The following is a 12,426-nucleotide window of genomic DNA, read 5'->3' as shown; positions in this document are numbered from 1 at the left end:
GTTGTGGGTAAAAAAGTAAATGTTTGGAAATCAATGAAGTGAAAAGAGGTGATGAATACGAAGAGAAGGAAGTGGAGTCGAAAAACATTTGGATCATCAATTACTCCCTCTTTGAATTCTTTTCCTTCATTTGGAGCCACTAATCTAGCCTGAAATTATAAGCCAGAAAAGACCTATTGACCGAGTCACAGTCTCCCAATATACTAGTAGAGAGGGGTTGTAAGAATTTTGCTTATGGACTGTTGATAGACACGGTTAATGATTCTGGATTCTTGATTAAAACACGCACACACTATGTTCATTGAAGTCGTACCAGTCATAAGGGTGTGTATCATTGAATATTCCCAAAGTCTTGATCCTATTATAACTGAAAAAGTCCTTATGATCCTAGAATGTGTGAATTGAATTCGGAGTAGAGTATTCCAAAAACGGACTTGCGAGATTTTGAAGTTTGCAAGGTTTGCGAGTTAAAATATTTTTTTTTAGGTCAGCATATGTGGATATGATTGGACTGTTTTTCTTTTGGAAAAAGTTCTGAGGCTTGAGAAGATTAATTTTACTTCCTTGTTTCGTCGTTTTGTTGTATCTGCTTGTTAGTTTTCACCTATTTTGTTCGAGGGTGAACAAAAGGTTAGTTTGGGGAGGTTGATAGGAGTCGTTTTTGTGTGTTATTTTGCTTTGTTTTGCGTTTGTTTTGTATTCGTTTTGTTTACGTTGTGTCTGTTATTTTCCATTCTTGTTTCGTTTATTGTTTTTTTGTTTTGGTTGTCACTCCTCTGGTTTATTTATTTATATGGCAGGGATTCACCAAGAAATGCTGATACTCGGTGAGAAGGCGATGCACAATGGAGGCCGTGAGGAGAGCACAAGAAGAAAGTCACATTTCTAGAAAAAACAAGGCACGCGCGGGCTGCTGTTTTCTACCGCGCGGGCGCAGTCACGGTTGAGAAAGACAGTAGCTTGATTCAAGCGAGGTGCACGGGCGGCCATTTTCTACCGCGCGGGCGCGGTCACGATTTTTGGAAACAGTAGGTGGCAGAGTTTTGAGGCGCCCGCGCGGTAATTTTCTACCGCTCGGGCGCGATGCGCTGATTTTATATTTTAATTTTTTTTGAGAGTTTATTTCGGGAAAGATTCTTGGGGACATTAAATACAATTATTTCATTAGTTTTGGAGGGTTAGACAGACGCACATCAGGAGGCAGACGACGGCTGAACACTCGAGAATTTCTCTTCTCTGTTGGGAGTTTTTCTTTTCTTCTCTTCTGAATTTTTATGTTAAACACTTTTGAGATTGAAATTTTGTAAGGAATTTCAGTAGCTAAGTTTTTATTTTGTTGGAATCGAGGGGATTCTAACCCCGAAACACTTTAGTGTGATTGAATCATCGGACGTATTGAGATTTGATTTATGTTTATAATTGAGTTTATCATGTTTTTCTTTATATGTTGATGATTAGCTACCCTTAACATAGATTCCTAAATTGTGAATTGCTATCGAAAGATAGATTCTTAATTAGGACGAATGATAGAATCCATGGACTTAAAATATGCATAGAGATATGGTATTTAGTACATGTTGATAGCCATAGACCACCAGGTTGAAAGTTGTAGAATTCATAGAACGCAAAGCAATCATTCATGATAAATAATTAAAGAGATTTAATTATTTCACTGATTTGATTAGTTTGACATCACCTCGAGAGAGAGTGTCAATGTTGTAGGAATTTCTGTCAAATTTATAAGAATAAATTAATTTCCAATCGTCCAGTTCAATTAGGGGAAAGGTGAACCGAAATTCCAACAAAATAATTTTGAATTGGTATTCTTCAATCTGAGAATTGATTGTTTGGTTGTGAAATTCACTTTTATTTACGTTGAGTTATTAATTTTAAATATTAGATAGTTTCAATAAAAATCAAATTTGAGACATTTTGTGTAGTTAAAAATCAACAAGACAAATTACTATCGTTAGTCCCTGAGGACGATACTCGTACTCAGTACATTTTATTATAACTTGAATCGTGCACTTGCGATTATTATCGACTGGATTTGAGAGATTTGTAAAGAAAATTTAAGTGTTAGTATTCCGTCGATCAATAACATATTATTCTTTGAAGAAATAATCAACAGTTTATCATCTGTGTTCATTGGCACTGTCACATTCACTTACAAGAATGGACCACATTAATTAGAAAACTTTCATAATTGTCTTTGCTTGAACAAAATACTATAAATAAGATATTATATTAAAAGAATTGAAATTGAAAAATCATACGTACCTTTTAAAATTTTTGTATGCACCAAGTAGATCTTCTACCTTCAACAATAACATTCAATTTATCACAAATATCATCTCATATTAAATTTATGTTCCTACATTAAGATAATAACATGTGATAAAATGCTTTATCATTTATTTAGAAAGAGATAGCTTAATCAAATGATTTTGAAAAAATTCAAAATTATATCCACAATCAAAATTGAGGAATTTAAAATCCATAATCAAATTTTATGGAATAAAGATTTATCAACCCAATATATCCTTAAAATATAAAAATACTCAAATCATAAAAATTATCACCAAATTGCATAATCAATATCTCAGGCAATATATTGACCAATAAAATAGATTCACAAAATTTGTAGATCTTATTTTATATCATCAAAATAATTTATCGAATCAAAACACATGCTAGAGTTTTTCAAAATTTAGTTTAAACAAAAACAAAAATTTAATTTACCAAAAATATATTAGTTCAATAAATAAATAAAATGACTTGAAGTTAGTCATAAATCAACCCATTGACATCATCATGCTTAGGCTACCATCAATCCATCATCGTCATTGCCCAATATAAACGATGATTCAATTCATTGGGTTTAACATTTATTTATTTTTTCGGTTGATAGTGTTGCGATCTTACTACCGTACATTAATAATTTTCAATCAATAGCCTATACAGTTCATCATTGAACATTACGTCGCTATTCATAAAAAATAGTGACAAATAATAGATCATGCTTCTTCTAGAGCATTAAGAACAAATATATGTTTTGAATCGATATCAAGTCATATCTTTAATTTTGATATATATATATATCACATATATATTGACAATTTTAGATCATATATCTATATTATTTGAGAAATTTCGATGAATTTCTTTATTTATAAGATCCTCAAAAAATCATGTAAATTAATATTCTTCATGAATATTATCAAATCTTAAATTTTTTATCAATATTTTAATATTGATACAATCTTGCATCTTTTTATCAATATGTCAATATTGATATATTTTGACATGAGATCAATTTCTTCAATGATATTTATAGATATTTGATATCATATCAGATATCAATCTTGATTTCTTCAGTTTTTCAATATAAGAAATCATATATCACATCTTTATCATGAATCTATTCAGATTCTCAATATATTATATCATAAACATGAATATATTTCGTTATATCAAAATTGTAATCATGAATCTCTCAAAATTCTCAATATGTTATATCACATTGATAAATTTCTTCAAATTCTCAATATAAAATCATGTTGTGCTACTGTAGAGCCACAACATATTCATGATACTTCATGGGCACTAATATATCAATTATTATCATTGTGTAACTTCTAGAGCACCAATGAACATATCTCTCATTAAATTGAGTATTGACAACACGTTGTGCTATTCCAATAGCATCAATAAAATGAGAATTATTTTCATTCTCATTTAGTTACAACATTGTGTTGATAATGTGTTATAAATCATGAGAAAAATAGAGAGATTTATTATTGAACTCAATCACCCTATTTATATGAAAAAATTATAAGATACAAATATTTATAGATATTATTTTGATATATTTATATTGATCACAAATCTTTCAAATATAATTAAATAAGATAATCATATACAATAATAATATATTTATAACAAAATGATTTGACACATCATATCTCAAATATTATTTTGCTTGTATGTTAAATATAGATCATTATAGATCATTAGATCTATGATTTGGGCATTATCCAAAAAGATAAAATCTCATTAATCCTTTTTTACATAAGAAATTGTTGACTTTTGCATACCCACGTGTGAACAAATAACAGACTAAAGAAAAGTTTCCAAGGGTGGAAATAATGAAATTCTTCTGATTAAAAAAAATCAGTTTTTACTAAAAATTTAGCAAAAATTCTGTATGGAATTTCACTCAATTTGGCCACAGGTTTGTAAATTTCGGTTGCTTTTCATACAATTCGGTTCAATCAATAATCGAACCAATAGATATCTGAGTATTTCTCCCAAAATCATTATATTAGCTTATTAGTTGATACGGGAACCAACGAACTAAAAGATATGCAAAAAATACTTGAAGTGAGTGTGACAGAAATTCAAACATTTGAGAGAAAGCTTTAGGTTTGTACATTGTATCTCAAATATTGGCTGGTAGTTGTAGGGAGTAATCTACAGACTGATTCTCAGAAGTAATAATGAGTTTTGCAAGATAGAACATCCATGAACTGAGTGAGTCTTGATTGTGAGATAGAGAAAGAAAGAGAGTGTTTAGCTAAACTTATTAAAAATAGCTTATAAGCTCTCAGTGCTTAAAAGCTGTTTTACGAGCTTATAAGCTGTTAGAACTTATTTTAAAAATAAGCTGTTAAAGTGTTTGGGTAAATTTATTTTAAATAACTTAAAGATGTTGATATGTTTGGTATTATAAGATTTTTTATTGTCAAAATTACCAAAAAGGATATAATTTTATGAAAATAAAATTTTGAGTTATACACATACGAAAATAGTTTTAGAATAAACATATATTAAAAAATAAAATTGTTTTAATATTTTACTTTAGAAAAATTTATGTGATTTGTAATTTTTTTAAAAAAATAATATTTAATATTTAATGGGTGAAGGATATGATGAAAATTTATGAAAATATTAAAGGATATTTTAGAGAGAAGAAATATTAAAATAAGATCTTTTTGAAAAAAGTACCTCCCCTTACTTTTTTAAAAACAGCTTATTTTGATAGCTTATAAGCTGTTTTTAAAATTTTTTTCAGATAGACGATAGTGGTGTCTCTCCCGTGGATGTAGGGTAATTTACAGCCAAACCACATAAATTGTGTCTTGTTCTTCATTTAAATTTTTTGCACTTTACAATGTCGATAATCTCTGGGTTTTATCAATTGGGTCAATTCTCATGGAAGAGCGCGGTGGTTTCTTCAACCAAGGAGAAAGAGGAGAATCTTGAACATGACCATTTTTCACTACAACACTTCAAATATGGCATCTTCATAACATGAGACTAATATGTATATATATTTCATTCACATAACACAATCTTGTGATACAGCGGAATTTCGCATCAGGGCGAAACTGAAACCTGAAGAAACGGGCTCGAAATCCTATTTTTGGGGTATTCTAGTACACACAATACCTAAACTTCAATTTTAGAGGAGACAACAGCCCCTGCCGGGCACTTCAAGATTCGCCACTGATTATTGTAGTAGATTTAGATGCATATGAGCCAACAACTACTGCTGCTGTGCAGTCACACACTACTCAGCTTTCCAAGAGGAAAGTGGAGGGGTCTCCGAATTGATCCACGTGTTAGCCATGAAAGCATGCCTTTCTCCCTTCACCACATTAGCTGAAGCATAGGATTCAAGTTCACGCATCTCTTCTGGAGTTAATTTCACGGAGTGTGCTTTGATATTTTGATCGAAGTTTTCAATCTTGGTGGTGCCCGGTATGGGGGTAACGTCATCTCCTTGATGTAGAACCCAGGCGAGTGCTAGTTGAGACGGGGTGCAACCTTTTCTTGAGGCCATTTCACTAACTTGCTCATATACCAGCTTGTTGTTTTCAAGATTTTCTGCCTGCAGCCTGGGAAATTTCTACAGAATATGATTCTTGAATCAGCAAACAATCGAGAAAAGATTGGACTTAACAGCATGAAGGTAGAACCGGAAAGATTACTTCAATTCGACGAAGAATGCAACAATTATGAACCCAAAACAAAATATTCAAGATGTAATTGCTGAGCATATGAAATACCATTCTGAATATGTTAATTTGCTAAGTTGAGTCTTCCATTACTGTGACCATTTTCATTGTTCAAGGTTTAAATATGCTTTGCGAGAAAAAAGATGTAATGTGGAATGCTACCATTGATTCTAAATATGAAGTTCATAATGATTAGGGAATCCATGATGTGTTCCTATCACACACTTAATAAATGAATAATGGGACTTAGTTATTTTCTTTCAACTTGATTTGGTTTGGAAACAAACCCACCAATCACATAACAATTACGAGCCGAATTTCAACGACATATAGCTAAGAAGATAATAAGTTCGGATTTTGAAAGCAAAAAAATATTAATGAAGTTCTAACTAATAAATAAACTATCAAAGAACTGTAGCCCATTACTAAATCTGCGCTCTTAGCATTCAATGAAATAGATCTGACTCTTAAACTTCCACTCGTAGTATTTTTACTTTTGCCATGTTTACACTCACAGTATCTTCACTTGCATTGATTTTATCCCCATGATGAATCCATTAAAACCCTAGAATGCTTCAATAGAATTTTGGTTTAGATCATGCTGAAGTTCACATCACTATTAAATCCTTGATGAAATACACATAGGACGAAGTCATCAGTCTATCAAAATTCTCCTATCGACCTAAATCAGTTTTTATTTTGTTCCAAAATTTTTCTTCAGCATAACACATTCTACATGGAGATTAGATTAGCTTGTCAATAAGGCTGTGTATATTCTAAAAGAGCAACTGATTGTGTGATGATAACACACGTCATTGATACACCAACCTTTCGCATGTCATTCTCCGACAGGCCTTCCATCAACTTTGGACCAGATGAAAAGAAACCACGTGCAAGAGGACTATATGGGACAATTCCAATCCCTAGCTCTCTGAAATTAAGTAGACCAGGAAACAAGACAGGATCATTGTCTAACATATTAATATTAATGTGTGTTATGTGTATGTGAGGGAAAGAAAACCATCATTACCTGCAAGTAGGAACAATTTCTTCTTCTAAGTCCCTTGACCACAATGACCACTCATTCTGAACAGCGGTAATTGGATGAACAGCATGAGCCCTTCTAATTGTCGAAGCACATGCCTCTGAGAGACCAATATATTTTATTTTCCCTTCTTCAACCAATTTCTTTAGTTCTCCCACCTTGAAATGCACAAAATAAGATAGAGATGTTAGACAAACCCAAAAGAAGATATCAAGCAACACAAGGAACGGCTATATGTTTCATGTGCTGACAATGGTAGTCTATAGTTCTCTTTCTACCACACATTCTCTTGCCTGAGCATGGCTACACTTTAGCAGCTGAGTTTATGAAGTAAACTGCCAAAGATGTTTAGGCTTTCTTTAGGATGCATTTAAATAGATGGATTTGAAGCGTATAAATTAAACAATGCCAATATTGGATACATTCGAAATCTATTACAACCATATAACAGATTAAATTCAGGGGATTCCCCAAGTATTAGAAATCATGTACTTGAAATCCATAGTTTTAAATACCACAATTCAAACACATCCTTAGTGAATTAAGAATCATTATCCCTGTGGAACTATGTTTCTAGGTTCAATTCCAACTATAGGTAGATTAATTGTACAAACACAAGTTATTTTCAATCTCATGCTGAAAAGATTTTCATTCTTCTAATGAAACTAAAATTTCCATTAACATATAAATAACTTTCAAGAAATCACAATGAAAACACAAGATTATATTCTATAATATATCAAACAATCTGAATCACATGTGAACTAAACTAAACCAAGATAGACCATAATTATCAATTCATTGATCAACCACTACACTTAGTAATTAGTACAACATAATGTTCTAAAAAGCAATTGACGGTAGGCGGGCAGCCACCAATAGCCTAGTGCCTAGCCGTTTTTTTTAGCATAAATATGTAACTATTTATGTTCATCTCCATATTTTTCCCAATAATTTTTTTTGTATCGAATTCAAACTCAAAATCCATGGTATATTTTTCTTCTTCAACCTATACAAGAGACAAATATGCCAAATAATATTTTTAATTTTTTTTAAAAATGTAAAAAGTAAATACTAATCTAGGCGACCACTTTGACAGATTTTAAGCCGTCTAGGAGAGACCAGGCCTCTTAGCGGGACGATTAACGTAACAATGACTAAAGGCATCACCTTTCTAAAAATTGTTGTGGTGGGAGATCTGTGGTGGGAGATCGCCTAGCGCTGTCTTTTAGAACACCGGGTACAACATCCAAAAAACAACGCTATGAAAGAATACTCACCGTGACTTCGATAGGAACACGAATATCAATCCTATGAACGTAGTAGAGATCAATGCAATCAATTTCAAGACGTCTCAAGCTTGCGTCACACGAGGCCCTTACATATTCAGGATCACCACGTACTTCCATCTTCCCATCTTTGTGCATTATACCAAATTTTGTGGCAATTTGAACTTTTTCTCTCATTCCACCTTTCAAAGCCTTCACCAATTCAGACAAAACAGTGAACCCATATATGGGCTGGTTAGAATAATATTCCAAGTAAGTAGTACATACAGAAATGTTTGCACACACAAGTAACCAACGAGTTATATAATCATCTACACGCTTCACTCATTGATTTTTCACCGAGATTTATACAAATTTAAAACAGCACATGGATTTTTGTTGCATATTACCCTATATTCCTATTTCCATCTAGTCAGAAAATATGTTTGTAGGTTATCCATCTATTTCAAGAATATCGTTCACTGGAAATGGAGAACATAATTGTCAGTCTTAAAACTGGACAATTTCCCAACCTAAAAACTAAATCAAACACAAACTCATCAAAAAATTAGTCCGAGCCAAAACCCAAGAAGAAACTTGGCTTCCTAAACACTTCCAAATAAAATTAAAAAAGAAACAGAACACAGGTGGTGGAAAGCTAAAATCACACCTTTCCGAGTAAAATCTCGTTGATGTGGGGGCCATAGACGTCTGAAGTGTCAAGAAACGTGACACCGGAATCGATAGCATGATGAATCAGAGAGATCATTTCGGGCTCGGGCTTGGGTGACCCGTAATTGCCCGACATGCCCATGCATCCCAATCCGAGCTTCGACACCTCCAAACCCTGTGAACCCAGCTTGATTCTCTCTACTCTCACTGCCATTTTTGTCTCTTTTCGCTTGGGGTTTGAAGTGGGATTTATAATACGCAAGTGTCAATTGCGTGCTCTGCGAGTGAGAATGGGCAGCGAAATTGTGACGGAAGAAAGAAAATATCGCGAGTCATCCATGACGTCAAAACCTCATAATCGTCAGCACTAACGTCATTTGGCCAATATGCACTGCAAACAACTCGATCTCTATTCTTTTGTACTAAACTTTTTACTAATGATAGTAATAAAATCATTACACCTCAAAATTTATTGTATTTATGTATTATGATAAGTACAAAAAGTATTGTCGTTTTGCGCTTTAAATTGTGTCGTTTTTGTGTTTTATTTGACATTTATGCATCCTATTTTAGTGGTTATCAACGAAAAATCTTGTTTGTTGTGTAGTGATGATTAAAGCTCAAAATAACATTAAAAACGACGAAAAAGTCAACAATTGGATGTCATGTGAACAATGCCCGTGAAAATTGTCGAAAAAGTTGGAGGAAGAATTGTCAAATTTGAGCTAAAAGGCCAAAGAAGATATGTGAATTTACATGGGCGTTCCATTGAAGAAATTGCATGAGAAAACTACGGAAGCACCCATGCTAGTACCCAATGATCGCGTGCCTCCGAAGTACGAACGTGGGTCATAAAAAATGCAAGAGAAAACTTCTACCTCACCCACGCTGGACCCACCCTTCACTTGCACGAAAGTTTGAAATAATCAGATTTTTGAATCCTTACCTATTGGAAATTGTTTGACTTATAAATTAATTTGGGATATTAATTTATCATTTAATCAATTAAAAATTTTACTGATGAACCTCGATGAATTAATGTCCGAGAAGGTTACAGAAAATGCAAAGAATTGGTCAAAAATTTTCAAAACCGACAATGTACGTAATGGGACAATGAAGTTGGGCACTCGGGGAACCTTCGGCACTCGAAGAACCAGCTCGAGGAACCAAGCAGAAAAAGAAAAAAATGACCAAGTCAAAATAGTTAAGAGTTAGCGGGCTTGTTAGTGGAGTCGTTAGTGTTGCAAGTAGTGTGGCTAATGGGGTTGAACATTTGACAAACTAACTCGGGAACCATCAACTAAGCAGAAAGAATGAGAGGAAGATCAAGTCAATATAGTTAAGAGTTAGTGAACATGTTAGTGGGGTGATTAGTGCTACAAGTAATAGGCTAATGAAGTTGAACAGTTGAGAAACTGACTCAAAAACCAACATTTAAAAGTACATCCATGCAGAAGAAAGGAGACACACCACAATCATCATCAACAAATGAAATTTTCTCTCAATTCGCATCAACATTCCTGCAGAATTTTTCAAAGCTCCATTTCCATTTTTATTTTTATTTTTTGAAGCATCCAGTACATAGTTCCAGCTTATGTTCTTTTAGTTCTTTCGCATTTTCAGCACTTCGTTTTTCTTGTTTTATTGTAAATTTTCGTCCATTTTTGATTTCATAATATTAAATTTAATTTTGATTACTATTATAGAGTATTTTTCAGTCAATTTCTTATGCTCTTTAGCGTTAAACCGGAGAAATCGAGATTGGCGGTGGAATCGAGGCTCGTACGTTTTTGGTAGAAGTTAGATTTTTCTTTTTTTTTTTCACTTTTGGCACGATTCGTGTCTGGCATGTCCGTACGCAAAAATTCGATCCAAACAGAACTTGATTTTTATATTCCTTTCAAACTTATTAGGACTCTATTTTGAGATATTTTTAATAATTGATTTTTGAGGTGAATATAAATAGAAAAGGACCTAAGAACGAGAAAACATACTTTGGGCAATGGAGATTAATTGGCTGCTAGGGCAAAAATGAATAACACTTCAAGAGATTCACTTCATTTGTGCTTAGATCTTTCAATCCTTTTCTTCTCAACTATTATTTTCATGGATTTTTTAAACATTGATTTATATCTTTATTTTGAATTTATGGAGTAATTTATTTTATTTACTAAGGCCACGATAGGGCTGGGACGAGACTATGTTTGATATTTGGTTTTGATTCAATGAACTTATTTGTTTCTTGCATCAATTATTGATTGATACTTGTTTATCATTGCATGTGAATAACTTGGCTAATTGTTTGCATATTTATTGTGAGACCTCGGTTCTAAACATCTAATTAAGGAGTAAACAATAATTAAGCATACAAGATCCAAGAACTAAAAGCAAAGCCAAAACAAAAGAAATTTTTTTTTTTTAAAAGGGGCCGCGCTCGGGCGGCCATAAACTGCCGCTCGAGCGCGCCCTACTCCTTGGCGCTACTGGAATACACGGAATGGGGTGCGCTCGGGCTGCTAAAAAATGCAGCTCGAGCGCCCTCCTACAGCAGAAATAGAACAGCAGAATTTATGCTAAAACTCAAGTCCAAAACCATCAACTAATAATCATGCATTACAATCACGAATTCTCCAACTAATACATGAAGTTCTAGAGTTGATCAAATGTCCAAAAGGCTAGAACATGCAACGATCATATCTCGACAAGACTATTACAATACGAATACAAACATAAGAAGTTCAAATTCTAACATGCTACTATCTAAACTAGATGAACATGCTGACACGACTTCTAAACCGAGTCTCACTACTAGCTCTCCCTTTTGAAGCTAACCATGCCTCTTCTGACTTGGTCCTGCCCCACCTGTTGCCAAGTACACATACAAAACAAAGCAACAGCCGGAAAACCGGTGAGAATGATAATCCCAGTAAAAGCAACATATCAAATAATGGATATACAACATGCTATCAAGACAACATATTCAAGTCGAAGCTAAAGATATGCATGTCTTTAAAACCAGGATATCGATTCTGATAAACAAGGGAGTGCTGCTCTGCTTTTGGGATCCCGAGGATAAGATCACGTAACGACTCACCGACTCTCCCAATCGAGGTGGTGCCACGTATCCCACTCCTCTAGACTTTGAGCAACCATAATGAGTATGCTAGCACTAGGCGAAATACTACAACCTAGGCCACTCAATCATAGTTCCCAAACGTCTAAACAAAAAGGGCGGTTCTGCCCGCTGAAAACAAGATTGGCTCAAGATGAATGCATAACAGAAACATAAAACATAAGCCATTTAACAAAAGCCAAAACAATCAAACAAAACACAAGTTCCTTATGCTAGAACAAGTGTAGATGCCAGTACGTGATTTCAAAAGGGAAAACTCGAGAACCACAGTCCCGAGTATGCTATCCC

General features: G+C 33.6%; 1 protein-coding gene across 1 annotated transcript; it reads right to left on the bottom strand.

Moving 5' to 3' along the window:
- Nucleotides 1-5,320: 5,320 nt before the first annotated feature.
- On the bottom strand, nucleotides 5,321-9,298 carry LOC140867072 (probable aldo-keto reductase 2). Its single transcript, XM_073272176.1, has 5 exons — nucleotides 9,004-9,298; nucleotides 8,346-8,546; nucleotides 7,051-7,223; nucleotides 6,849-6,951; nucleotides 5,321-5,911 (listed from the first exon to the last, which is right to left on the bottom strand). Exons 1-5 carry the CDS (start codon nucleotides 9,217-9,219, stop codon nucleotides 5,573-5,575), a joined length of 1,032 nt encoding a protein of 343 aa, XP_073128277.1. The 5' UTR covers nucleotides 9,220-9,298; the 3' UTR covers nucleotides 5,321-5,572.
- Between the last annotated feature and the right edge of the window lie 3,128 nt (nucleotides 9,299-12,426).

This window comes from Henckelia pumila, chromosome 1 (genome assembly GCF_033568475.1).
Source record: "Henckelia pumila isolate YLH828 chromosome 1, ASM3356847v2, whole genome shotgun sequence".
Lineage (NCBI taxonomy): Eukaryota > Viridiplantae > Streptophyta > Magnoliopsida > Lamiales > Gesneriaceae > Henckelia > Henckelia pumila.
The sequence above is the reverse complement of the archived record's forward strand: the minus strand, read 5'-3'. Positions and strand labels throughout refer to the sequence as shown.